Genomic DNA, 26,261 nt, shown 5'->3' on the forward strand with positions numbered 1-26,261 from the left:
CAAACTCGGTACCACAGCCACATTTGCTTCCTCAGTGCCTGCCTCCGTAACCAACTCATCCCACACGGACTCCAGACCACCTTTAAACCAGCAGAGTTCGGACCCGAACAGGACAAACAGTACAGACTACAGATTCAAAAACACCAGCAACAGTTCTCCTTCAAGATCCTCCGCTCCACGCTTGCAGCAATGCGCCGTCACCTAACCTCTCTACAGTCAGCCCTGCCTCAGCTGAGGGCCACACTCTCTCAGAATTGCAAAGGACCCACTCTGTACTACATCCTCAGGAGAATTCATACTCTCAACAAACAGTATTTCAATTCCATCTCAAACATCAAAAACTGTAAGTACAACAAACTTTTATCCACCCACCTCCATAACCAGCGCTCCTCAAACATTCCAGAAGATTCCCCTGGCCTCGGAAACGCCATTAGCCATGCGGCTGACGCAGCTACCACCCCCATGCTGCGTGATGATGTCACTTCCGCCCACATCATGGCCACTCCCACAGCCACTTCCGGCCCTCACATCATCGCTGATGCCACACGCTCAGTGACTCCCGCCACCCCTACTGCCATGATCACCACCACTTCCGCCCCCACCAGCGCCACTCACCTGCATTCTGCTGATACGCCCCCCACAGACCCCACTGTCACTATCCCCACACCCCAGAACCCCGAGGGCAACATCACCCCAGCTCATGCCTCCACCCCCATTCCCCCCACCATCACACCCACTCCAGGTACTGGCTCCGACCCCACTCCCAGCTCCACACCCACACCAGATCCCAGCTCCCGGCCCTGCCGAGTTTTCACCATCCCCCCAGACCTCCCCCTCACTGAGGACGAACGATCAGTCCTCAGCAAAGGACTCACCTTCATCCCCCTCCGTCCACGCATCAATGAATTTAATACACGACGTGACATCGAACAATTCTTCCGTCGCCTCCGCCTCCGAGCTTACTTTCACAATCAGGACTCCCGCCCACCTTCCGAGGACCCCTTCGCCCACCTCCAACACACTGCATCCACCTGGACACCCCGCGCTGGCCTATTACCTGCCCTCGACCTCTTCATTTCCAACTGCCGCCGGGACATTAACCGCCTCAACCTGTTGTCCCCCCTCCCCCACCCCAACCTCTCACCCTCACAACGCGCAGCCCTCCAATCCCTCTGCTCTAATCCCAACCTCACCATCAAGCCAGCGGATAAAGGGGGCACAGTGGTAGTCTGGCGCACTGACCTCTACACCGCTGAAGCCAAACGCCAACTCGAGGACACCTCTTCCTACTGCTCCCTCGACCATGACCCCACCCCCCATCACCAAACCATCATCTCCCAGACCATACAGAACCTCATCACCTCAGGAGATCTCCCACCCACAGCTTCCAACCTCATAGTCCGGGAACCCCGCACTGCCCGGTTCTACCTCCTTCCCAAGATCCACAAGCCTGACCACCCTTGCCGACCCATTGTCTCAGCATGCTCCTGCCCCACTGAACTCATCTCTACCTACCTTGACACTGTCCTATCCCCCCTAGTCCAGGAACTCCCCACATACGTTCGAGACACCACCCACGCCCTCCACCTCCTCCAAGACTTCCGTTTCCCTGGCCCCCAACGCCTTATCTTCACCATGGATATCCAATCCCTCTACACCTCCATTCGCCATGACCAGGGCCTCCAAGCCCTCCGTTTTTTCCTCTCCAAACATCCCCAACAGTACCCTTCCACTGACACTCTCATTCGTTTGGCCGAACTGGTCCTCACCCTTAACAATTTCTCCTTTGAATCCTCCCACTTCCTCCAGACCAAAGGCGTAGCCATGGGCACACGTATGGGCCCCAGCTATGCCTGTCTCTTTGTTGGCTATGTAGAACAGTTGATCTTCCGTAATTACACCGGCACCACTCCCCACCTCTTCCTCCGCTACATTGATGACTGCATTGGCGCCACCTCGTGCTCCCGCGAGGAGGTTGAGCAATTCATCAACTTCACCAACACATTCCACCCTGACCTTAAATTTACCTGGACTATCTCTGACACCTCGCTCCCCTTCCTGGACCTCTCCATCTCCATTAGTGACGACCGACTTGACACTGACATTTTTTACAAACCCACTGACTCCCATAGCTACCTGGATTACACCTCTTCCCACCCTATCTCTTGCAAAAATGCCATCCCGTATTCCCAATTTCTCCGCCTCCGCTGTATCTGCTCCCAGGAGGACCAGTTCCAACATAGAACACACCAGATGGCTTCCTTCTTTAGAGACCGCAATTTCCCTTCCCATGTGGTTAAAGATGCCCTCCAACGCATCTCGTCCACATCCCGCACCTCCGCCCTCAGACCCCACCCCTCCAACCGTAACAAGGACAGAACGCCCCTGGTGCTCACCTTCCACCCTACAAACCTTCACATCAACCAAATCATCCACCGACATTTCCGCCATCTCCAAAAAGACCCCACCACCAGGGATATATTTCCCTCCCCACCCCTTTCCGCCTTCCGCAAAGACCGTTCCCTCCGTGACTACTTGGTCAGGTCCACACCCCCCTACGACCCACCCTCCCATTCTGGCACTTTCCCCTGCCACCGCAGGAACTGTAAAACCTGTGCCCACACCTCCTCCCTCACCTCTATCCAAGGCCCAAAAGGAGCCTTCCACATCCATCAAAGTTTCACCTGCACATCCACCAATATCATTTATTGTATCCGTTGCTCCAAATGTGGTCTCCTCTACATTGGGGAGACTGGGCCCCTCCTAGCAGAGCGCTTTAGGGAACATCTCCGAGACACCCGCACCAATCAACCAAACCGTGGCCCAACATTTCAACTCCCCCTCCCACTCTGCCGAGGACATGGAGGTCCTGGGCCTCCTTCACCGCCGCTCCCTCACCACCAGACGCCTGGAGGAAGAACGCCTCATCTTCCGCCTCGGAACACTTCAACCCCAGGGCATCAATGTGGACTTCAACAGTTTCCTCATTTCCCCTTCCCCCACCTCATCCTAGTTTCAAACTTCCAGCTCACTTACTGTCTCCTTGACTTGTCCGACCTGCCTATCTTCTTTTCCACCTATCCACTCCACCCTCTTCTCTTTGACCTATCACCTTCATCTCCTCCCCCACTCACCCATTGTACTCTATGCTACTCTCTCCCCACCCCCACCCTCCTCTAGCTTATCTCTCCATGCTGCAGGCTCACTGCCTTTATTCCTGATGAAGGGCTTTTGCCCGAAACGTTGATTTCGCTGCTCGTTGGATGCTGCCTGAACTGCTGTGCTCTTCCAGCACCACTAATCCAGTATCAAAGTTCAATGGTGCAATACCTTAGCAGGGATGACTGTGGAGGAACAATGACAGATATTTCTGTGTATAATGCAGAAGATGCAGAATCAGTTCATTCCAAAAGGGAAGAAAGATCCTCAGAGGAGGCATGGGATGCTGTGGCTGATGAGGGAACTTAAGAAAAATAAAAAGTTAAAAGAGAAGAAGTATAACATAACAAAGATAAGTGGGAAAACATAGCACTGGGAAGCTTTTAAAGAACAACAGAGGATTACTAAGAAGGAAATACGCAGAGAAAAAATGAGGTACGAAGGTAAACTGGCCAAAAATATAAAGGAGGATAGTAAAAGCTTTTTTAGGTATGTGAAAGGCAAAAAAATGGTTAAGACTAAGATTGGGCCCTTGAAGACAGAAACAGGGGAATATATTACGGGGAACAAAGAAATGGCAGAAGAATTGTTACTTCAGATCTGTGTTCACTGGGGAAGACACAAGCAATCTCCCTGAGATAACAGTGGCTGAAGGATCTGCACTTAAGGGAATTCATATTTGCCAGGAATTGGTGTTGGAGAGACTGTTAGGTCTGAAGATTGATAGGTCCCCGGGGCCTGATGGTCTAATCCCAGGGTACTGAAGGAGGTGGCTCTAGAAATCGTGGATGCCTTGGTGATTATTTTTCAGAGTTCGATAGATTCAGGATCAGTTCCTGCGAATTCGAGGGTGGTTAATGTCGTACCACTTTTTAAGAAAGGTGGGAGAGAGAAAGCAGGAAATTATAGACCAGTTAGTCTGACCTCAGTGGTGGGAAAGATGCTGGAGTCAATTTTAAAGGATGAAATTACGAGACATCTGGATAGCAGTAACAGAGTCAGCATGGATTTATGAAGGGGAAATCATGCTTGAGGATGTAACTCTGAAGATGGACGAGGGAGATCCAGTAGATGTACTGTACCTGGACTTTCAGAAAGCTTTTGATAATGTCCCACATAGGAGGTTAGTGAGCAAAGTTAGGGCGCATGGTATTGGGGGCAAAGTACTAACTTGGATTGAAAGTTGGTTGGCTGACAGGAAACAAAGAGTAGTGATAAATGGCTCCATTTCGGAATGGCAGGCAGTGACCAATAGGGTACCGTAGAGATCAGTGCTGGGACCACAGCTTTTTACAATATATGTTAATGATATAGAAAATGGTATTAGTAATAACATTAGCAAATTTGCTGATGATACAAAGCTGGGTAGCAGGATGAAATGTGAGGAGGATGTTAGGAGATTACAGGGTGACCTGGACAGGTTAGGTGAGTGGTCAGATGCATGGCAGATGCAGTTTAATGTGGATAAATGTATGGTTATCCACTTTGGTGGCAAGAATAGGAAGGCAGATTACTACGTAAATGGAATCAATTTAGATAAAGCAGCAGTACAAAGAGATCTGGGTGTTCTTGTGCACCAGTAAATGAAGGTAAGCATGCAGGTACAGCAGGTAGTGAAGAGGGCTAATAGCATGCTGGCCTTCATAACAAGAGAGATTAAGTATAGAAGCAAAGAGGTTCTTCTGGAGCTGTACAGGGCCCTGGTGAGACCATATATGGAGTACTGTGTGCAATTCTGGTCTCCAAATTTGAGGAAAGACATTCTGGCTATTGAGGGAGTGCAGCGTAGGTTCACGAGGTCAATTCCTGGAATGGCGGGAATACCTTATGCTGAAAGACTGGGGCAACTGGGCTTGTATACCCTTGAGTTTAGAAGACTGAGAGGGGATCTGATTGAGACATATAAGATTATTAAAGGATTCGACACTCTGGAGGCAGGAAACATGTTTCCACTGATGGGTGAGTGCCGAACCAGAAGACACAGCTTAAAAATATGGGGTAGACCATTTAGGACAGAGATGAGGAGAAACTTCTTCACCCAGAGAGCGGTGGCTGTGTGGAATGCTCTGCCCAGAGGGCAGTGGAGGCCCAGTCTCTGGATTCATTTAAGAAAGAATTGGATAGAGCTCTCAAGGATAGTGGAATCAAGGGTTATGGAGATAAGGCAGGAACAGGATACTGATTAAGGATGATCAGCCATGATCATATTGAATGGTGGTGCAGGCTCGAAGGGCAGAATGGCCTACTCCTGCACCTACTGTCTATTGCTAAATTGTCCATAGTGTTAGGTGCAGTAGTCAGAAGTAAATATAAGTGAATGGGTCTGCGTGGATTACTCTTTGGAATGTCGGTGTGGACTTGTTGGGCCGAAGGGCCTCTTTCCATACTGTAGGGAATTTAATCTTAGATGGTGCAGGTGGAAATAGGTCTTTGCAATGGAAAAAATTTGGGTCAGAAACTATTCTCAGCTAATTCTGACCAAATATTTTTATAGCATTCCCAGATGTCTTACCAAAAATTACCAAAACTTAGCATATGAATTAACATGCTGATACTTACATCGTTTGTTTTTGAAGCAAGTCCATGCAGACAATCAGGGCATCCAGAACTTAGGAGCAGTCAAGGTTCAAACATATCAGGAATTTACTTTTGATGTAAGTTAATTCAAATGCTTACAATTGCTGAACAAATTTTATGACATAGTAATGTCAAATTATTCAGATCCAACAATAATAAACTCAAAGAGATTAAAGGTCATTTCACTATCAAATATACCCTGAGAGTTCTGAAGTGGCTTTCACACTTGTATCCATTTCAAGCAAACAATAAGATTTCTTTTATTATCTCTCTGCAGCTGGATGGAGCTGAAGGTGACAAAAAAAAAGACACTGGAAATTAACAAGACAATTCAACAAACTGTTAACACATTATACTTGATCTGCCTCTCCAAAGCTGACTGCTTAAAAAATTGAATATTTCCAGCATTTCATTTCTATTTGTTAATTGCTGTACATTAGAAAATCACAGTCTCCAATTTGTTTTTGTCTTCAGAGGCATGCCAAATATACAATCATTGAGATGCAGTTCCTGTATTTCAGATAGATGGGACTTTATTTGTTGCTCTCTCTCAAGTAAACTGCCAGATATAAGGACTAGACAATGTCATTCCACCTCAGAATCTGTTCTCTGCTCTGAGCAAAACAGACATCATATAAGGGGTTATACAAACTCCTAACTCAGGCAAAAAAGATGAAACCACATAAAAATTGAAGGAAACTTCAGAATTATATATACTGTCAGTTGTTTGAACATAAGAATCAGGAGCAGGATTAGGCCATCTGGCCCTTCAAGTCTTCTCTGCCACTCAATAAGATCATAGCTGGTCATTTTGTGGCCTCAGATCCACTTAGCCAGCTTCTCACCATAACACTTAATTACTTTGCCGTTTAAAAAAAAATTATCTATCTTAGATTTGAAAATATTCTATGATGAAGCCTTAACGACTTCACTATGCAGGGAATTACACAGATTCACAACTCTTTGGGTGAAGAAATTCTTCCTCAATTCAGTCCTAAATCTGCTCCCTTTAATTTTGAGGTTATGCCCTCTTGTTCTAGTTTCACCCACCAGTGGAAACAACTTCCCTGCTTCTTTGTTATCTGTTCTCTTCATAATTTATACATTTTTTTAATGAGATCCTCCCTCATATTTCTAAATTCCAAAGAATATAATCCTAGTCTACTTAGTCTCTCCTCATAAACCAACCCCCTCAACTCTGGAAACAACCTAGTGAGTCTCATCTGCGCTCCCTTCACTGCCAGTACAGCCTTTTTCAAGTAAAGAGACCAAAACTACACACACTACTCCACATGTGGCCTCACTGGCACCCTAAACAGCTGCAACATAACCTCCCTGCTTGTAAACTCAATCCCTCCAGCAATTTCATTTGCCTTCTTAATTACCTGTTGCATCTGCAAACCAACCTTCTGTGATTCATGCACAAGTTCACCCAAGTCCCTCTGCACAGCAGCATGCTGTAACCTTTTTTACCATTCAGATAATAGTCCTTTTTACCGTTATTCCTACCAAAAAGGATGACTTCACATTAATAACATTGAACTCCATCTGCCCCAGACTTTTGCCCACTCACTTCAACTACCTATATCCCTCTGTAAAACTTTCAGAGTCCTCTGCACACCTTGCTCAACCATGCATCTTAGTGTCATCTGCAAACCTTGACACACTACACGTGGTCCCCAACTCCAAATCATCGATGTAAATTATTTACAATGGTGGTCCCAACATTAATCCCTAAGGCACACCACTAGTTACTGATCGCCAACCAGAAAAGCACTCATTTATCCCCACTCTTTGCTTCCTGTTAGTTAACTAATCCTCTATCCATGCTAATACATTGCCCATAACAGCATGAACCTTTATCTTCTGCAGCAGCCTTTTGTGCGGATCCATGTTGAATGCCTTTTGGAAACCCAGATACACATCTACTGGGTCCCCGTTGTCCACCGCGCTTGTAATGTCTTCATAAAATTCCAGGAAATTAGTTAAACATGACCTGCCTTTCACAAACCCTTGATGCATTTGCTCAATGAAATAATTTCTATATAGATGTCTTGCTATTTCTTCCTTGATTACAGATTCAAGCATTTTCCCGGCTACAGAAGTTAAGCTAATCGGTCTACAATTCCCCATCTTTTGTCCAATCACTTTTTTTGAAAAGTGGCATTTGGTAATACAGAACTTGGGTAATGCTGGAAAAAGACAGATTTAGCTGAATTTATTTGTCCTTCACTCATCAGGACAACTCATAAGAAATACCTAAGTAAGGGGAAAATATCACTTTCACCATATGAGGACAGTGATGATTGATTGGCATGTGGAATGTATAAACTAGTGATGATTGATAGTTAACTAATAAGCTTTATTTGAATTTTTTTTCAGAAAGGCGCATTTACTCTTACAAAACAATGCTTCAAAGAAATAAAACAGAGAATGGCTGATACCTTTTCATTATTTTAAATCACAAATATGGGTGTTGTTGGTTGGGCCAGCAATTATTCCCAACTCTAACTGCCAAAGGAAAGTAGTGGGGAACTGCCATTCTGATCTGCTGCAATCCAATTGGACTAAGGGACACATACAGTGATGGTGGAAGGAGGTTCCTGGATTGTGACCCTGTGAACAACAACATAGATCCATGTCAGGGTGGTGTATAGTTTCACAAAGAACTTGAAGGAGGTGGCGTTTTCATGCAACTGTTGCCCTTCTTCTTCCAAATAGTAGAAGTACAGGTTTGAAACATAAAAAAACATAAGAAATAAGAGCATTTGGCCTTTCAAACCCCAAAACTGAAGCATAATTTAGCAAGACCATGGTTGATCGACCCAAAGTCTCAAACTCTTCTTTCGTACTTGCTCATTATAACACCACTCTTCCATATTTCAAAAATCTATTACCTCTGAGCCATTGATTACTACCTGGGAGACGAAATACCCTTTCATTCAAGTTTCAAGTGAGTGTTTCCTTATTCTGTCCCTATTGCTTTTTTAAAATTCATTCATGGTTGCTGACTGGATCAGCATTTATTGCCCATCTTTAGTTTCTGTTGAGGTGGTGGTCGTGGTGGTGGCTGAGGCGGTGGTTCTAGAACTGCTGTAGTCCATTTCATGTAGGTAGACCCACAATGCCATAAGGGAGGAAGTTCCAGGATATTGACCCAGTGGGACTGAAAGAACAGCATATATTTCCAAGTCAGGATGGTGAGTGGCATGAAAGGAACTTGCAGGTGGAGGCATTCAGATATATCTACTACTCTGTCCTTCCAGACGGAAGTGGTCGGAAAGTGCAATCTAAGGTGCTTTGATGAATTTCTGCAAAGCATCTACAAAATTTCCTCCACTCGTGGAAACATCTCAGTGCATACCCTGTCAAACCCCTTGGAACTTTGTATGTTTCAATAAGGTCACCCATTATCCTTCCATACTCTAATTAATAAAAGCAGTTGCTCTTGAATCATCAATCCCTTCAACCAGGAATCAGGCTAATGAATCAGTTTTTAACTGGCTATAATGCAAGTACATCCTTTATTAAAAAGAGGGACCAAAATTGTACACAGTATTGCAGGTGTGGCCTCATATACATGCACGACAGTTTTAACAAGAATTCCCTATTTTTAAACTCCAACTCCCTAGCAATAAAGGCCAAAATTTCTTTCTTAATTACTTGCTGACTCTATCCATTTAGGTAACAGTCTACCTTTAAATCTTTATTACCAATGTACATGGCCACCCACTTTCCCATTTTAAGTTCCAGCTGTCAGGACTTTGCCCATTCACTCACCCATCTATATCCCCTTAGAAATTCCTTGTGTCCTCATCTCAACATGTCCTCTTTTTGTATCATCAGCAAATCTTGATTTCTTTAGTCTGACACCTCCTCCAAGTCAACAATATAGATAATAAATAATTAAAGTTCTAGGATATGAATAGGAACCTCCATTGTATCAGTGGGAGTGGCGAGAGCATGGACCAGTAGGCTGCCGGGCAAGTAAAGTTTCCTGTTAAATACTCACCTCATGAATACACAGAGCGAAGGCTTAACAAGAGTGGATGTGGACTGCTGGGTATGTGAACTCATATATCCGGGCAGTGGCTGAACCCAAGACACTACATGTACACTGTCTCCCACCCCTCCACCTCCTTTAACGAAAATAAAGACCCTGTGTGGAGGGTTCACAAGGTAAGGCTTTTTTTTAAATTTCTTCAATCTCTCTTGGCAATTTAGAACAGAGGGAATGGAATTGCATGTTCCTCTTGCAACATGTGGGAGGAAAGGTTCACCATTAGTGTCCCTGCTGACTTCGCCTGCAAGAAGTGCACCCAACTCTAGTTCCTCACAGACCAGGTTAGGGAGCTGAAACTGGATGAACTTTGGTTCATTTGGGAGGCTGAGGGGTGATAGAGAGGAGTTATAGGGAGGCCATCACACCCAAGTTACAGGATAAAGGTATCTGTGTGACCATCAGGAGAGGGAAAGGGAATAGGAACATAGTGCAGGGACCCCTGTGGTCATTCTTTTTGAGAATAGGTATACCATTTTGAATACTGACGGCGGGGTGGACCTACCAGAGGAAAACTTCAGTGGCCAGACCTATGGCACTGAGTCTGGCTCTGTGGCTCAGAAGGGAAGGGAGGAGAATAGGAGAGCAATAGTGATAGGAGATTCAAGGTGAGAGGAACAGACAAGAAATTCTGTGATCGCAAACAAGACTCCCAGATGGTATGTTGCCTCTCTGGTGCCAGGAGAAAGTGAGGACTGCAGATGCTGGAGATCAGAGCTGAAAATGTGTTGCTGGAAAAGCGCAGCAGGGGTGCCAGGGTCAGGGATGTCTTGGATCAAGTCTACAGGATTCTTAAGGGGGAGAGAGAGCAGCCAGAAGTCATGGTATACATCGGTATTATTGCAAGGAAAAGGGATGAGGACCAGAAAAGTGAATATAGGGAGTTAAGTTGGAAGTTAAAAAGCAGGACAAGCAGATAGTAATCTCAGTATTGCTACTGGTGCCACGGGCTAGTGAGGCTGGGAACAGAAAGCGAGTGCAGCTGAACATGTGGCTGCAGAGCTGGTATAGGAGGGAGAGCTTCAGATATGTGAACCTTTGAGATATCTTCTGGGGAAGGTGACACCTGTACAAGGAGGATAAGTTGCACCTGAACTGGGGGGGGGGGTACCAATATCCTGGGCAGGTGGTTTGCTCGAGCTCTTCAGGAGGAGTTAAACTAGTTTGGCAGAGATCTACAGAGCTACAGATCAGAGAATGGCGTAGCTGGTGAGCAGGCAGATACAGCATGCAGAGAGTCTGTGAGGAAGGATAGACAGTCGGTAGGGCAAAGTTGCAGTCAGTGTGATGGGTTGAAGTGTGTCTATTTTAACACAAGAAGTGTCAGGAATAAGGGTGATGAACTTAGAGCACGGATCAGTACTTGGAGCTACGATGTTGTGGCAGTTACGTCGACTTGGATTTTACAGGGGCAGGAACGGTTGTTAAATGTTCCAGAGTTTAGATGTTTCAAAAGGAATGGGGTGTGAAGAAGGTAAAGAGGTGGGGGAGTGGCATTGCCAATCAGGGCTAGTATCATAGCTGCAGAAAGGGAGGTCGTCCGGGACGGTTTGTCTACTGAGAGGGTATGGGTAGAAGTCAGAAACAGGAAAAGAGCAGTCACTTGATTGGGAGTTTTCTGCAGACCCCCAAACAGCAACAGAGACATAGAGGAGCAGATTGGAAGGCAAATTTTGGAAAGGTGCAGAAGTAACAGGATTATTGTCATGAGTGACTTTAACTTTCCTAATATTAGAATATAGAACAGTATAGCATATTACAGGCCCTTCAGCCCACTATGCTGTGCCAAGCATTTATCTTAAAGATTAACCTAACCTACACACCCCTCAATTTATTGCCGTCATGTGCTTGCCCAGCAGTCGCTTAAATATCCCTAATGTCTCTGACTCTATTATTACTGCTGGCAGTGCATTCCCCGCACCCACCACTCTCTGCGTAAAGAACCTATCTCTGACATCTCCCCTATACCTTCCTCCAATCACCCTAAAATTATGAGCCCTCATGACGACCATTTCTGCCTTGGGCAAAGGTCTCTGACTATCTACTCTATCTATGCCTCTCATTACCTTGTACACCTCCATCAAGTCACCTCTCTTCCTTCTTCTCTCCAGTGTGAAAAGCCCTCACTCATTCAATCTCTCTTCATAAGACAAGCCACCCACCATCCCCAGTCCAGGCAGCATCCTGGTAAATCTCTTCTGCACCCTTGTCCTATAATGAGGCAACCAGAACTGGACACAATATTCCAAGTCCAGTCTAACCAAGGATTTGCAAGTCTGCTGCATAACCTCGCGACTCTCAAACTCAACTTCGGTGGCAACTTTGAGGGATCTATGTACGTGGACTCCAAGATCCCGCTGTTCCTCCAAACTGCCAAAAGTCTTGTCTCTAACCCTGTATTCAGCATTCAACATTCAAATTCTACTTTCCAAACTGAATCACTTCGCTTTCATCCAGGCTGATCTCCATCTGCCATTTCTTAGCCCAGCTCTTCATCCTGTCAATTCCCTATTGTCGCCTGCAACAACCCTCGACATTATCTACAACTCCACCTACCTTTATGTCATCGGCAAACTTACTAACCCTCCCTTCCACTTCTTCATCCATGTCATTTATAAAAGCTACAAAGAATAGAGGCCCAAGAACAGATCCCTGCAGGACACCACTGGTCACCGACCTCCAGGTGGAATACTTCCCAGCCATTAGCGCTCGTTGTCTTCTTTCGGCCGGCCAATTCTGTATCCAGGCAGCCAAATTTCCCTGTAACCCATACCTCCTAACTTTCTGAACCTTATCAAATGCCTTACTGAAGTCCACATCCGGCATATCCACTGCTAGACTTACATCAACTTTCTCGTCACATCCTCAAATAACTCAATAAGACCTGTGAAGCATGACCTGCCCCTCACAAAGCCATGATGACTATCTTTAATCAAACTATCTTTTTCCAAATACAGAGGAACCTCAATATCTGAATACAAATTATTCGAAAATTGGATTACCTGAAGGAGGTCTCGATGTCCCAATAGAAACATTACATCAAAGACGTGTTTCCAACAGTGATCAGGTCTTTTGTTTACAGTGATTAAACAGGCACCGTCTCCAAATGACTGACCTCCCGCCCTCTCTCTCTCTCTCCCCACACTTTCCCTGGAGTTCTAAACCACCCCCAGCTTCCCCAGATAATCTGACCAACATTGTCCTGTAGAGAGGTGGAACCTGTCAAAAAGTTGCAATAAGAAGTTGTGTGTGTGGCTGTGTGTGTCCGTGCGTGCACACTATTTGGAGATATACTCCACAAAGGCAGCAGCAGCAGTCTTATTGTCCAGTCCAGTCAGGCTGCCCCAGAGAGGGGGTGGAGCAGTGCTGGACAGGGATGGGGGCGTGGACGGGGCGGGGCGGGGGGGAACCAGTGTCGGGGGTGGGGGTAGGTGTTGGACGGGGTTGGGGGGGAGGCGGTGTTGGCCGGGAGCGGGCAGGGGGAAGTGTTGGACGGGGTTGAGGGCAGGCAGGGATCGTGGCGGGTGGTGTTGGATGGGGTTAGGGGGCGGGGAGCAGTGTTGGAGGGGGCAGGGTTAGCCAGGGGCTCGCACGTTGTGGCTTCTGCAGTCTCCTGAACAGGGAGCAGACTTTAAAAACTCGAAGCCCCAGAGGAAAGGCATTTAATTGATTCACCAAATAATCGGTTATCAGAATGAAATAGTGCCCACCCATCTCATTCGGATAATCAAGGTTCCCCGTGTCATAAATCCTCTTAAAACACTTTTCAGTATCTTGCTTGCCACAGACGTAAGACGACCTGGTCTGTAATTCCCAGGGATTTCCCTATTCACTTTCTTGAACAGAGGAACAACATTAGCCTCCCTTCAATCATCTGGTAATACTCCCGTACTGAGTTTGCAAAGATCATCGCCAGATGTATAGCAATCTCATTCCTCGCTTCCCTTAGTAACCTTGGATATATCAGGTCTAGTCCTGGGCAGTTATCTATTTTGATGCTTCCCAAAATTATCAGCACATCCACTTTTTTAATATCAATCTGCTCAAGCCTATTAAGCTGGCCCACTTTGTTCTCACTATCATTGGATATTGATTGGAATTCCCTTACTTCAAATAGTTTGGATGGAGCAGTTTTTAGCCAGGTGTGTCCAGAAACGATTTCTGACTCAATATGTAGATAGGTAGACTAGAGCAGAGACCATACTGGATTTGTTGCTTGGCAACAAACCAGGTCAGGTGTCAGATCTCTCGCTGGGAGAGCATTTCGCTGATAGTAATCACAACTCCCTGACCTTTACTATACTCATGGAGAAGAATAGGAGCAGGTGGTATGGTAAAGTATTTAATTGGAGGAGAGGGAATTATAATGCTATTTGGCAGGAACTAGGGTGCCTAAATTGGAAACAGATGTTCTCAGGGAAATGTACAACAGAAGTTTGGAGGTTGTTTAGGAAGCAATTTCTGACAGTGCTAGATAGCCTTATCTCCACTGAGACAAGGAAGGGATGGTAGGGTGAAGGAATCTTGGGAGACAAAGGATGTAAAACAGCTCGTAAAAAGGAAGAAGTAAACTTACTTAAGGTTGAGGAGGCAAGGATCAGACAGGACTCTAGAGGGTTACAAGTTAGCCAGGAAGGACCTAGGAGAGCTAGAAGGGGACATGAAAAAGCTTTAGCGGGTAGAATTAATGAAAACCCTAAGGCATTCTACATTATGTGAGTGAACAAGATGGCCAGAGTGAGGATAGGACCGATCAGGGACAGTGGAGGGAACTTGTGCCTGGGGTCCAAGGAACTAAGAGAGGTCCTCAATGAATACTTTGCTTCAGTATACACTACTGAGAGGGACCTTGACATCTATGAGGACAGCAGGAAACATGCTGATATGTTTGAAAAGGTTGATGTTAAGGAAGAGGATGTGCTGACAATTTTGAAAATCATAAGGACAGGTAAGTCCCTTGGGCCAGACAAGGTATACCCAAGGTTACAACAGGAATTGAACTGAATTGAATTTATTGTCACTTGTACCAAAGCACAGAGAAAAGCTTTGTCTTGCGAGCAATACAGGCACATAGTTAAATAGCATAGATATTTAACTAAATAATATAGTTAAATAATAAATAAATAATAGGTAAACAGCGGCAAAAAACAAAAACACAGGTATAGGAGAATGTTAAGAGTTTGTGAGTCCAATCAGTATTCTAACCACAGTAGGGTAGAAATTGTGACGAAACCGGTTGGTGCGTGTATTCAGGCTTCTGTACCTTCTCCCCGATGGTAGAGGTTGAAGAAAAACATTGAGAGGGTGGAATGGATCTTTAAGAATGCTGGTGGCCTTTCCTTGACAACGGGCTTGGTTGTCAAGGAAAGTTGATGTGCTAGAAAGTTTGGAAAACATTAAGATTGATAAATCCCCAGGGCCAGACCAGATTTATTCTAGGCTGCTCCGGGAAGCGAGAAAGGAGGTTGCTAAGCCACTGGTGAGGATATTTGCCTCCTCACTCTCCACAGGAGTCGTACCAGAGGATTGGAAGGAGGTGAATGTTGTTCCATTTTTCAGGAAGGGTAACAGGGAAATCCCTGGCAATTACAGACCAGTCAGTCTCACATCTGTGGTCAGCAAAGTTATGGAAAGAATTCTGAGGGATAGGATTTATGACTATTTGGCAAATAATAGTGTGATTAAAGGCAGTCGGCATGGCTTTGTGAGGGGCAGGTCATGCCTCACAAATCTTTATTGAGCTCTTTGAGGAGGTGTCAAGACAGGTCAACAACGGTAGAGCAGTGGATACGGTGTATATGGATTTCAGCAAGGCATTTGATAGGGTTCCCCATGGTAGGCTCATTCATAAAGTCAAGAAGTATGGGATACAGGGAGATTTGGCTATCTGGATTCAGAACTGGCTGGCTGACAGAGGCAGAGAGTGGTTGTAGATGGAATATATGGAGGACAGTGTTAAGTGGGGTACTGCAGGGTTCTGTTCTTGGGCATCTGTTCTTTGTAGTTTTTATAAATGACTTCGAAGAGGAGGTTGCGGGGTGGGTTAGTAAATTTGCTGATGACACAAAGGTTGGAGGTGTCGCCAATAGTATAGAGGGCTACTGCAGGCTGCAGCGCGACATAGGCAGGATGCAGAGGTGGGCTGAGAAATCACAGATAGAGTTCAACCTGGATAAATGCAAAGTGATGCATTTTGGAAGGTCGAACTCAAATGCTGAATATAGGATTAAAGACAGGATTCTTGGCAGGGTGGAGGAACAGAGGGATCTGGGTGTGCAAGTACACAGATCCTTCAAAGTTGCCACCCAAGTGGATAGGGTTGTTAAGAAAGCATATGGTGTTTTAGCTTTTATTAACAGGGGTATCAAGTTTAAGAACCATGAGGTTTTGCTGCAGCTCTACAAGTCCCTGGTGAGACCACACTTGGAATATTGTGTCCAGTTCTGGTCGCCCTACTATAGAAAGATATAGAGGGTGCAAAGAAGGTTTACCAGGATGCTGCAGGGACTGGAGGGCTTGCCGTATGAAGAAAGGTTGAATAAGCTCGGACTTTTCTCTCTGGAGAGAAGGAGGAGGAGAGGAGACCTGATCGAGGTGTACAAAATAATGAGAGGAATAGATAGAGTCAATAGCCAGAGACTTTTCCCCAGGGCAGGATTGACTGGTACAAGCAGTCATAGTTTGAAGATATTAGGAGAAAGGTATAAAGGAGACATCAGAGGTAGGTTCATTACGCAGAGAGTTGTGAATGTATGGAATGCATGGTGGTGTTGAGGTGGTGGAAGCGAAGTCATTGGGGATATTTAAGCAACTGCTGGACTTGCACATGGATAGCAGTGAGCTGAGGGGTGTGTAGGTTAAGTTACTATATTTTATGTTAGGACTAAGTCTCTGCACAACATCGTGGGCCTATGGACCTGTTCTGTGCTGTACTTTTCTATGTTCTATGTTCTATTATTCACTTTGAAAGGTCGAATTTGAATGCAGAATGCAGCATTAAAGACAGGATTCTTGGCAGTGACAAGGAACAGAGGGATCTTGGGGTCCATTTCCATTGATCCCTCAAAGTTGCCACCAAGTTAGTAAGGTTGTTAAGAAGGCAGATGGTGTGTTGGCTTTCATTAGCAGGAGGATTGAGTTTAAGAGCTGCAAGGTTATGCTACAGCTCTGCACAGCCCTGGTTAGACCACACTTGGAATATTGTGTTCAGGTCTGGTCGCCTCATTATAGTAAGGATGTGGAAGCTTTCGAGACAGTGTTGAGGAGATTTACCAGGATGCTGCCTGGACTGGAGGGCATGCCTTATGAAGAAAGGTTGAGGGAACTAGAGTTTTTCTCAGTGGAGCGAAGAAGAGTGAGAGGCAACTTGACAAAGGCATCGAACATAGAACAGTACAGCACAGAACAAGCCCTTCAGCCCACGATGTTGTGCCGACCACTGATCCTCATGTATGCACCCTCAAATTTCTGTGACCATATGTATGTCCAGTAGTCTCTTAAATGACCTTGCTTCCACAACTGCTGCTGGCAACGCATTCCATGCTCTCGCAACTCTCTGTGTAAAGAACCCACCTCTAAACTCCCCTCTATACTTTCCTCCAACCAGCTTAAAACTATGACCCCTCGTGTTAGTCATTTCTGCTCTGGGAAATAGTCTCTGGCTATCGACTCTATCTATGCCTCTCATTATCTTGTATAACTCAATTAGGTCCCATTTCCTCCTTTTCTCCAATGAAAAAAGTCCGAGCTCAGTCAACCTCTCTTCATAAGATAAGCCCTCCAGTCCAGGCAGCATCCTGGTAAACCTCCTCTGAATCCTCTCCAAAGCATCCACATCTTTCCTATAATAGGGTGACCAGAACTGGACGCAATATTCCAAGTGCGGTCTAACCAAAGTTTTATAGAGCTGCAAGAAGATCTCACAACTCTTAAACTCAATACCCCTGTTAATGAAAGCCAAAACACCATATGCTTTCTTAACAACCCTGTCCACTTGGGTGGCCATTTTAAGGGATCTATGTACCTGCACCCCAAGATCCCTCTGTTCCTCCACACTGCCAAGAATCCTATCCTTAATCCTGTACTCCGCTTTCAAATTCGACCTTCCAAAATGCATCACCTCGCATTTATCCAGGTTGAACTCCATCTGCCACCTCTCAGCCCATCTCTGCATCCTGTCAATGTCCCGCTGCAGCCTACAACAACCCTCTACACTGTCAACGACACCTCCAACCTTTGTGTCGTTTGCAAACTTGCTGACCCATCCTTCAATCCCCTCATCCAAGTCATTGATAAAAATTACAAACAATAGAGGCCCAGGACAGAGCCCTGTGGAACACCACTCACCAATGACTTCCAGGCAGAATATTTTCCTTCTACTACCACTCGCTGTCTTCTGTTGGCCAGCCAATTCTGTATCCAGACAGCTAAGTTCCCCTGCATCCCTTTCCTCCTGACCTTCTGAATGAGCCTACCTGGTGGCACACAATTGCTTCTTTCTTTTCATACAATATAGAACATTACAGCGCAGTACAGGCCCTTCGGCCCTCGATGTTGTGCTGCCATGTCATACTAATCTGAAGCCCATCCCACCTACACTATTCCATGTACGTCCATTTGCTTGTCCAATGACGAATTAAATGCACTTAAACTTGGCGACTTCAGGCAAAGCATTCCATACCTTTACTTGGACCCAACACCAACCTGGACAGGACCCATGAATCCTCACTCTCTACTTTCTGCCTGTTGACCAATCCTCAATACTATGAGCTCCTAACTTATGCAATAACTTTTTCAGTGGAACCTTATTGAATGCCTTCTTGAAATTCAAACACGTATCAGTTTCCTTTTATCAACTTTACTTGCTATATCTTCAAAGAACTCCAGCAAATTTGTCAAATATGATTACCTTTCACAAAACTAAGTTGACTATGTTTGATAGTGTTAACCTTTGAAATGCTGTGTTATTTCACCTTAATAACAGATGTTAGCATTTTCCCAACAGAAGATGTTAGGCTAACTGTCCTACAGCCTCCTGCTTTCTGCCTCCATCCCTTCTTGAATAGGGGTGTCACATTAGTGGTTTTCTAATCTTCTGGAACCCTCCAAATTCATTAAGTTTAAGAATATTTATTGAGTACAGGAGTTGGGAGGACATGTTGTGGCTGTACAGGACATTGGTTAGGCCACTGTTGGAATATTCCATGCAATTCTGGTCTCCTTCCTATCAGAAAGATGTTGTGAAACTTGAATGTGTTCACAAAAGATTTACAAAGATGTTGCCAGGGTTGGAGGATTTGAGCTATAGGGAGAAGCTGAACAGGCTGAGGCTGTTTTCCCTGGAGAGTCGGAGGCTGAGGGGTGACCTGATAGAGGTTTACAAAATTATGTGGGGCATGGATAGGGTAAATAGACAAAGTCTTTTCCCTGGGGTGGGGGAGTCCGGAACTAGAGGGTATAGGTTTAGGGTGAGAGGGGAAAGATATAAAAAATATAAGGAGCAATTTATTCACAGAGGGTTGTACATGTATGGAATGAGCTGCCAGAGGAAGTGGTGCAGGCTAGTGCAATTGCAACATTTAAAAGGCATTTGGATGGGTATATGAATAGGAAAGGTTTGGAGGGATATAGGCTGGATGCTAGCAGATGGGACTAGAGTGGGTTGGGATATCTAGTTGGCGTGGACAGGTTGGAACTAAGGGTTGGACCAAAGGGTCTGTTTCCGTGCTGTACTTTTCTATGAGTCTATGACTATGACTAATATTTCAACTAATGTCTCCAGTATCAATGCAGTCACATCCTCTAAAAACCCTTAGATGCAGGCCAAAAGGTCTTGGCAACTTGTATCTCTTAGCATCTTGTCTATCCCGTCGGTTTGTCAAATACGTCGTCCCTAGCTTACGCTTTCTTTCACCTGTATTATGTATAGTATGGAGAATGCGGTGCTGGAAAAGCACAGCAGGTCAGGCAGCATTGGAACAGCAGGAGAATCAATGTTACAGGCAACATTCCTGATGAAGGGCTTTTGCCCAAAACGTCGATTCTCCTGCTCCTCGGATGCTGCCTGACCTGCTGTGCTTTTCCAGCACCACACTCTCGACACTAATCTCCAGCAGTCCTCACTTTAGTATTGTCCACCATGAAGACCGATGCAACTTAAGTTATCTCCCTATTCCCTGTACACCACTATGAATTTCCTAACTGCATCCACCAATGGTCCCATATTTACTTCAAGTATCATTTTTCTTTTTATATTTCTTTGAAAGCACTTGCTGTTTGTTTCTATATTTCCTGTTAATTTACTTTCACAATCAATTTACTCCCTCTTTGTGAGCTTTTTAAGTCATTTGCTGTTGGTTACTGAAAGACTGCCACTCCTCTGATTGAGTTCAATGTAGCATTTGAGAGTGAAAAGCTTTATCAGCGACTTGAGGTTTAGATTTAAGGCCTACATTAGCAAGATGACACAGAGACTGTCCATGGTAAACTGGAAAATCTGCTACTGGGTAAAACAACTGAAGTGCGACAGAGGATGTGCAAAGAAATATTTAACACAATAAAAGCAAATCCAAGGCAAAGCCAGTTTACATAACTCATGTATTCAAAAAGGGAGGCATTGTGTAGGAAACTACGACTCACCGCTGTCTGGGTGAAGTAATTTCTCCTCATGTTAGTCCTACATGATTTACCTCATAACCTTAGTCTGTGACACTGGTTCTGAACTCTGCCACCATTGGGAACATTCTTCCTGCATGTGTTTTGGCTAGTACATGCTGACTTTGTCCGATCCTGCCACGATTTTCTAAATGTTCAGCTATTAAGTATTTTATAATGGACTCTAGCATTTTCCTCACTAGCAATGTCAAGCTGACTCATCTGCAATTCCTTTTCTCATCTCTACCTCCTTTTCTTAAATAGATGGGTTACATTAACTCCCCTCCAAGATGTAGGAACTGTTCCACAGCCTATAAAATCTTGGAAGATGACCATCAATGTATTCACTGTTTCTAGTGTCACAGGACCTTGGAATTTATTGGTATTCAATACTGTAGGGACCCAACACTATTTCTCTACAAAATTGATTTCTTTCAGGACCTCCCTCTCATTAAACTCTGTTCCCTAACATCTCTGGTATTGTACTTGTGTCCTTGTTTCAGAACACAGAACTGATGTATGTATTTATTGACTGGCCATTTCTTTGTTCCCAATTATAAATTCCCATTTCTGACTGTAAGTCACCTAAATTTGTCTTCAGTCATTTTCTCTTCCCATACCTAGAGAAACTTTTACAATCAGCTTTTATGAACTCTGCAAACTTATTCTTGTACTCTGCCTTTCTCAATCAATCTGATTGTCCTCCTCTGCTGAATTCTAAACTGCTCCCACTCCTCTGATCTGTTCTTTCTTTCTGACCAATTTGTATACCTCTTCCTTGGATCTAACTCTTTCTAATTTCCCTTATAAGCCATGGTTTGGCCACCTTTCCCAGTTGGTTTTTGTGCCAGACAGAAATGAACAATACTTGTATTTCATCCATGCACTATTTGAATGTCTGCCATTGCCTTTCCACTGTCCCTTTCAGTATTGCTCCTCAATTTATCATAGCCAATTCATGCCTCATACCCATTTTAATTTCTTCTATTTAGGTTTTTGAAACAGAGTCTGATTCAGTATGTAACGACTAGAGAAGGTGAAAATCTTGACCTATTCTCGGGAAATAAGACAGGGCAGGTGACTGAGGTGTCACTTTGGGGCCAGCGACCATAATTCTATTCGTTTTTAAATAGTGATGGAAAAGAACAGAACAGGTCTAAAAGTTGAAGTTCTAAATTGGAGAAAGGCTAATTTTGACGGTATTAGGCAAGAACTTTCGAAAGATGATTGGACGCAGATGTTAGCAGGTAAAGGGACGCTGGAAAATGGGAAGCCTTCAGAATTGAGATAACAAGAATCCAGAGAAAGTATATTCGTGTCAGGGTGAAAGGAAAGGCTGGTAGGTATAGGGAATGCTGGATGACTTAAGAAATTGAGAGTGAGGTTAAGAAAAAGAAGGAAGCATATGTCAGGTATGGACAGGATAGATTGAGTGAATCCTTAGTAGAGTATAAAGAGAGTAGGAGTAAAATTAAGAGGGAAATCAGAAGGGCAAAAAGGGGACATGAGATAGCTTTGGCAAATAGAATTAAGGAGAATCCAAAGGGATTTTACAAATATATTAAGGACAAAAGGGTAACTAGGGAGAGAATAGGGCCCCTCAAAGATCAGCAAGGCGGCCTTTGTGTGGAACTGCAGAAAATGGGAGAGATACTAAATGAGTATTTTGCATCAGTATTTACTGTGGAAAAGGATATGGAAGATATAGACTGTAGGGAAATAGATGGTGACATCTTGCAAAATGTCCAGATTACAGAGGAGGAAGTGCTGGATGTCTTAAAACAGGTAAATATGGATAAATCCCCAGGACCTGATCAGGTGTCCCAAGAACTCTGTGGGAAGCTAGAGAAATGATTGCTGGACCTCTTGCTGGGATATTTGTATCATCGATAGTCACAGATGAGGTGCCAAAAGACTGGAGGTTGGCTAACGTGGTACCACTGTTTAAGAAGGGCGGTAAAGGCAAGCCTGGGAACTATAGACCTGTGAGCCTGATGTCATTGGTGGGCAGGTTGTTGGAGGGAAACCTGAGGGGCAAGATGTACATGTATTTGGAAAGGCAAGGACTGATTAGGATAGTCAACATGGCTTTGTGCGTGGGAAATCATGTCTCACAAACTTGATTGAGTTTTTTGAAGAAGGAACAAACAGGAATAGATGAGGGCAGAGCATTAGATGTGATCTATATGGACTTCAGTAAGGCGTTCGAACAAGGTTCCCCATGGGAGACTGGTTAGCAAGGTTAGATCTCATGGAATACAGGGAGAACTAGCCATTTGGATATAGAACTGGCTCAAAGGCAGAAGATAGAGGGTGGTGGTGGAGGGTTGTTTTTCAGACTGGAGGCCTGTGACCAGTGGAGCACCACAAGGATCGATGCTGGGTCCTCTACGTTTTGTCATTTTCATAAATGATTTGGATGCAAGCATAAGAGGTACAGTTAGTAAGTTTGCAGATGACACCAAAATTGGAGGTGTAGTGGACAGCGAAGAGGGTTATCTCAGATTACAACAGGATCTGGACCAGATCTGCCAATGGGCTGAGAAGTGGCAGATGGAGTGTAATTCAGATAAATGCGAGGTGCTGCATTTTGGGAAAGCAAATCTTAGCACGACTTATACACTTAATAGTAAGGTCCTAGGGAGTGTTGCTGAACAAAGAGACCTTGGAGTGCAGGTTCATAGCGCCTTGAAAGTGGAGTCGCAGGTAGATTGGTTAGTGAAGAAGGCGTTTGGTATGCTTTCCTTTATTGGTCAGAGTATTGAGTACAGGTGTTGGGATGTCATGTTGTGACTGTACAGGACATTGGTTAGGCTACTGTTGGAATGTTGCGTGCAAATCTGGTCTCCTTCCTATCGGAAAGATGTTGTGAAACTTGAAAGGGTTTAGAAAAGATTTACAATGATGTTGCCAAGGTTGGAGGATCTGAGCTACAGGGAAAGGCTGAACAGGCTGGGGATGTTTTCCCTAGAACATCGGAGGCTGAGGGGGGCTCTTAGAACATAGAACATAGAACAATACAGCACAGAACAGGCCCTTCGGCCCACGATGTTGTGCCGAACTTCTATCCTAGATTAAGCACCCATCCATGTACCTATCCAAACGCCGCTTAAAGGTCGCCAATGAATCTGACTCTACCACTCCCTCGGGCAGCGCATTCCATGCCCCCACCACTCTCTGGGTAAAGAACCCACCCCTGACATCTCCCCTATACCTTCCACCCTTCACCTTAAATTTATGTCCCCTTGTAACACTCTGTTGTACCCGGGGAAAAAGTTTCTGACTGTCCACTCTATCTATTCCTCTGATCATCTTATAAACCTCGATCAAGTCACCCCTCATCCTTCGCCGTTCCAACGAGAAAAGGCCGAGAACTCTCAACCTATCCTCGTACGACCTACTCTCCATTCCAGGCAACATCCTGGTAAATCTTCTCTGCACCCTCTCCAAAGCTTCCACATCTTTCCTAAAGTGAGGCGACCAGAACTGCACACAGTACTCCAAATGTGGCCTAACCAAAGTCCTGTACAGCTGCAACATCACCTCACGACTCTTGAATTCAATCCCTCTGCTAATGAACGATAATACTCCATAGGCCTTCTTACAAACTCTATCCACCTGAGTGGCAACCTTCAAAGATCTATGTACATAGACCCCAAGATCCCTCTGTTCCTCCACCTGACCAAGAACCCTACCATTAACCCTGTATTCCGCATTCTGATTTGTTCTTCCAAAATGGACAACCTCACACTTGGCAGGGTTGAACTCCATCTGCCACTCCTCAGCCCAGCTCTGCATCCTATCTAAGTCCCTCTGCAGCCGACAACAGCCCTCCTCACTGTCCACAACTCCACCTATCTTTGTATCATCTGCAAATTTACTGACCCACCCTTCGACTCCCTCCTCTAAGTCATTAATAAAAATTACAAACAGCAGAGGACCCAGAACTGATCCCTGCGGAACTCCACTTGTAACTGGACTCCATGCTGAATATTTACCATCTACCACCACTCTCTGACTTCTACCGGTTAGCCAGTTTTCTATCCAATTGGCCAAATTTCCCTCTATCCCATGCCTCCTGACTTTCCGCATAACCCTACCATGGGGAACCTTATCAAATGCCTTACTAAAATCCATGTACACTACATCCACTGCTCTACCCTCATCCACATGCTTGGTCACCTCCTCGAAGAATTCAATAAGACTTGTAAGGCAAGACCTACCCTTCACAAATCCGTGCTGGCTGTCCCTAATCAAGCAGTGTCTTTCCAGATACTCGTAAATCCTATCCCTCAGTACCCTTTCCATTACTTTGCCTGCCACAGAAGTAAGACTAACTGGCCTGTAATTCCCGGGGTTATCCCTATTCCCTTTTTTGAACAGGGGCACAACATTCGCTACTCTCCAGTCCCCTGGTACCACCCCAGTTGCCAGTGAAGACGAGAAGATCATTGCCAACGGTACTGCAATTTCCTCTCTTGCTTCCCACATAATCCTAGGATATATCCCGTCAGGCCCGGGGGACTTGTCTATCCTCAAGTTGTTCAAAATGTCCAACACATCTTCCTTCCTAACAGGTATCTCTTCTAGCTTATCAGTCCGTTTCACACTCTCCTCTTCAACAATACGGTCCCTCTCGTTCGTAAATACTGAAGAGAAGTACTTGTTCAAGACCTCTCCTATCTCTTCCGACTTAATACACAGTCTCCCACCACTGTCCTTGATCGGACCTACCCTCGTTCTCGTCATTCTCAGGTTTCTCACATATGCATAGAATGCCTTGGGGTTATCCTTGATCCTATCCGCCAGGGATTTTTCATGCCCTCTCTTAGCTCTCCTAATCCCTTTCTTCAGGTCCCTTCTGGCTATCCTGTATCCCTCCACTGCTCTGTCTGAACCTTGTTTCCTCAACCTTATGTAAGCCTCCTTCTTCCTCTTTACTAGACATTCAACCTCCCTCGTCAACCAAGGCTCCCTCACACGACCATTTCTTCCCTGCCTGATCGGTACATACATATCAAGGACACGTCGTATCTGCTCCTTGAAAAAGTCCCACATTTCCACCACATCCTTCCCTAACAGCCTATGCTCCCAACGTATGCTCCTCAAATCCTGTCTTACAGCATCGTAATTTCCCTTCCCCCAATTGTAAAATCTACCTTGTTGTGCGCACCTATCTCTCTCCATAACCAAGGTGAAAGTCACAGAATTGTGGTCGCCATCACCAAAATGTTCACCCACCAACAAGCCCACCACTTGTCCCGGTTCGTTACCGAGTACCAAATCCAATATGGCCTCCCCTCTGGTTGGACAATCTACATACTGCGTTTACAAAATTATGAAGAACATGGATAGGGTAAATAGGCAAAGTCTTTTTCCTGGGGTCGGGGAGTCCAGGACTAGAGGGCATAGGTTTAGGGTGAGAGGGGAAAGATCTAAAAGAGACCTAAGGGGCAACTTTTTCACGCAGAGGGTGGTAAGTGTATGGAATGAGCTGCTAGAGGAAATGGTGGAAGCTGGTACAATTAAAATATTTAAGAGGCATTTGGATGGGTATATGAATAGGAAAGGTTTGGAGGGATATGGGCCAGGTGGTGGCAGGTGGGACTACATTGAGTTGGGATATCTGTTCGGCACAGACGGGTTGGACCGAAGGGTCTGTTTCCATGCTGTACATCTCTATGACTCTAATTAACTTTGCTACTCTCCATCTTGATAAGGAATTCTATCATTGTATGTTCGTTCAATCCCAAAAGGCCTTGCACAACTAGACTGCCAACTTTTGACGGCTGTTTTTGCCTCAGGGTTGAGG

At 45.0% G+C, this 26,261-nt stretch overlaps 1 protein-coding gene across 3 annotated transcripts in view; it reads right to left on the reverse strand.

Moving 5' to 3' along the window:
- The window catches only part of xrcc5 (X-ray repair complementing defective repair in Chinese hamster cells 5), a 398,838-nt gene that overhangs the window by 316,092 nt on the left and 56,485 nt on the right, over nt 1-26,261 (reverse strand). For all 3 annotated transcript variants that reach the window (XR_011961734.1, XM_072580078.1, XM_072580075.1), the window contains exon 4: nt 5,719-5,767. Coding sequence is in view for 2 of the 3 variants with exons in the window: in XM_072580078.1 (XP_072436179.1) it covers nt 5,719-5,767 (49 nt within the window). In the remaining variant the exon portion in view is untranslated. The remainder of the gene's footprint in view (nt 1-5,718; nt 5,768-26,261) is intronic.

Source organism: Chiloscyllium punctatum, chromosome 10, assembly GCF_047496795.1.
Source record: "Chiloscyllium punctatum isolate Juve2018m chromosome 10, sChiPun1.3, whole genome shotgun sequence".
NCBI lineage: Eukaryota > Metazoa > Chordata > Chondrichthyes > Orectolobiformes > Hemiscylliidae > Chiloscyllium > Chiloscyllium punctatum.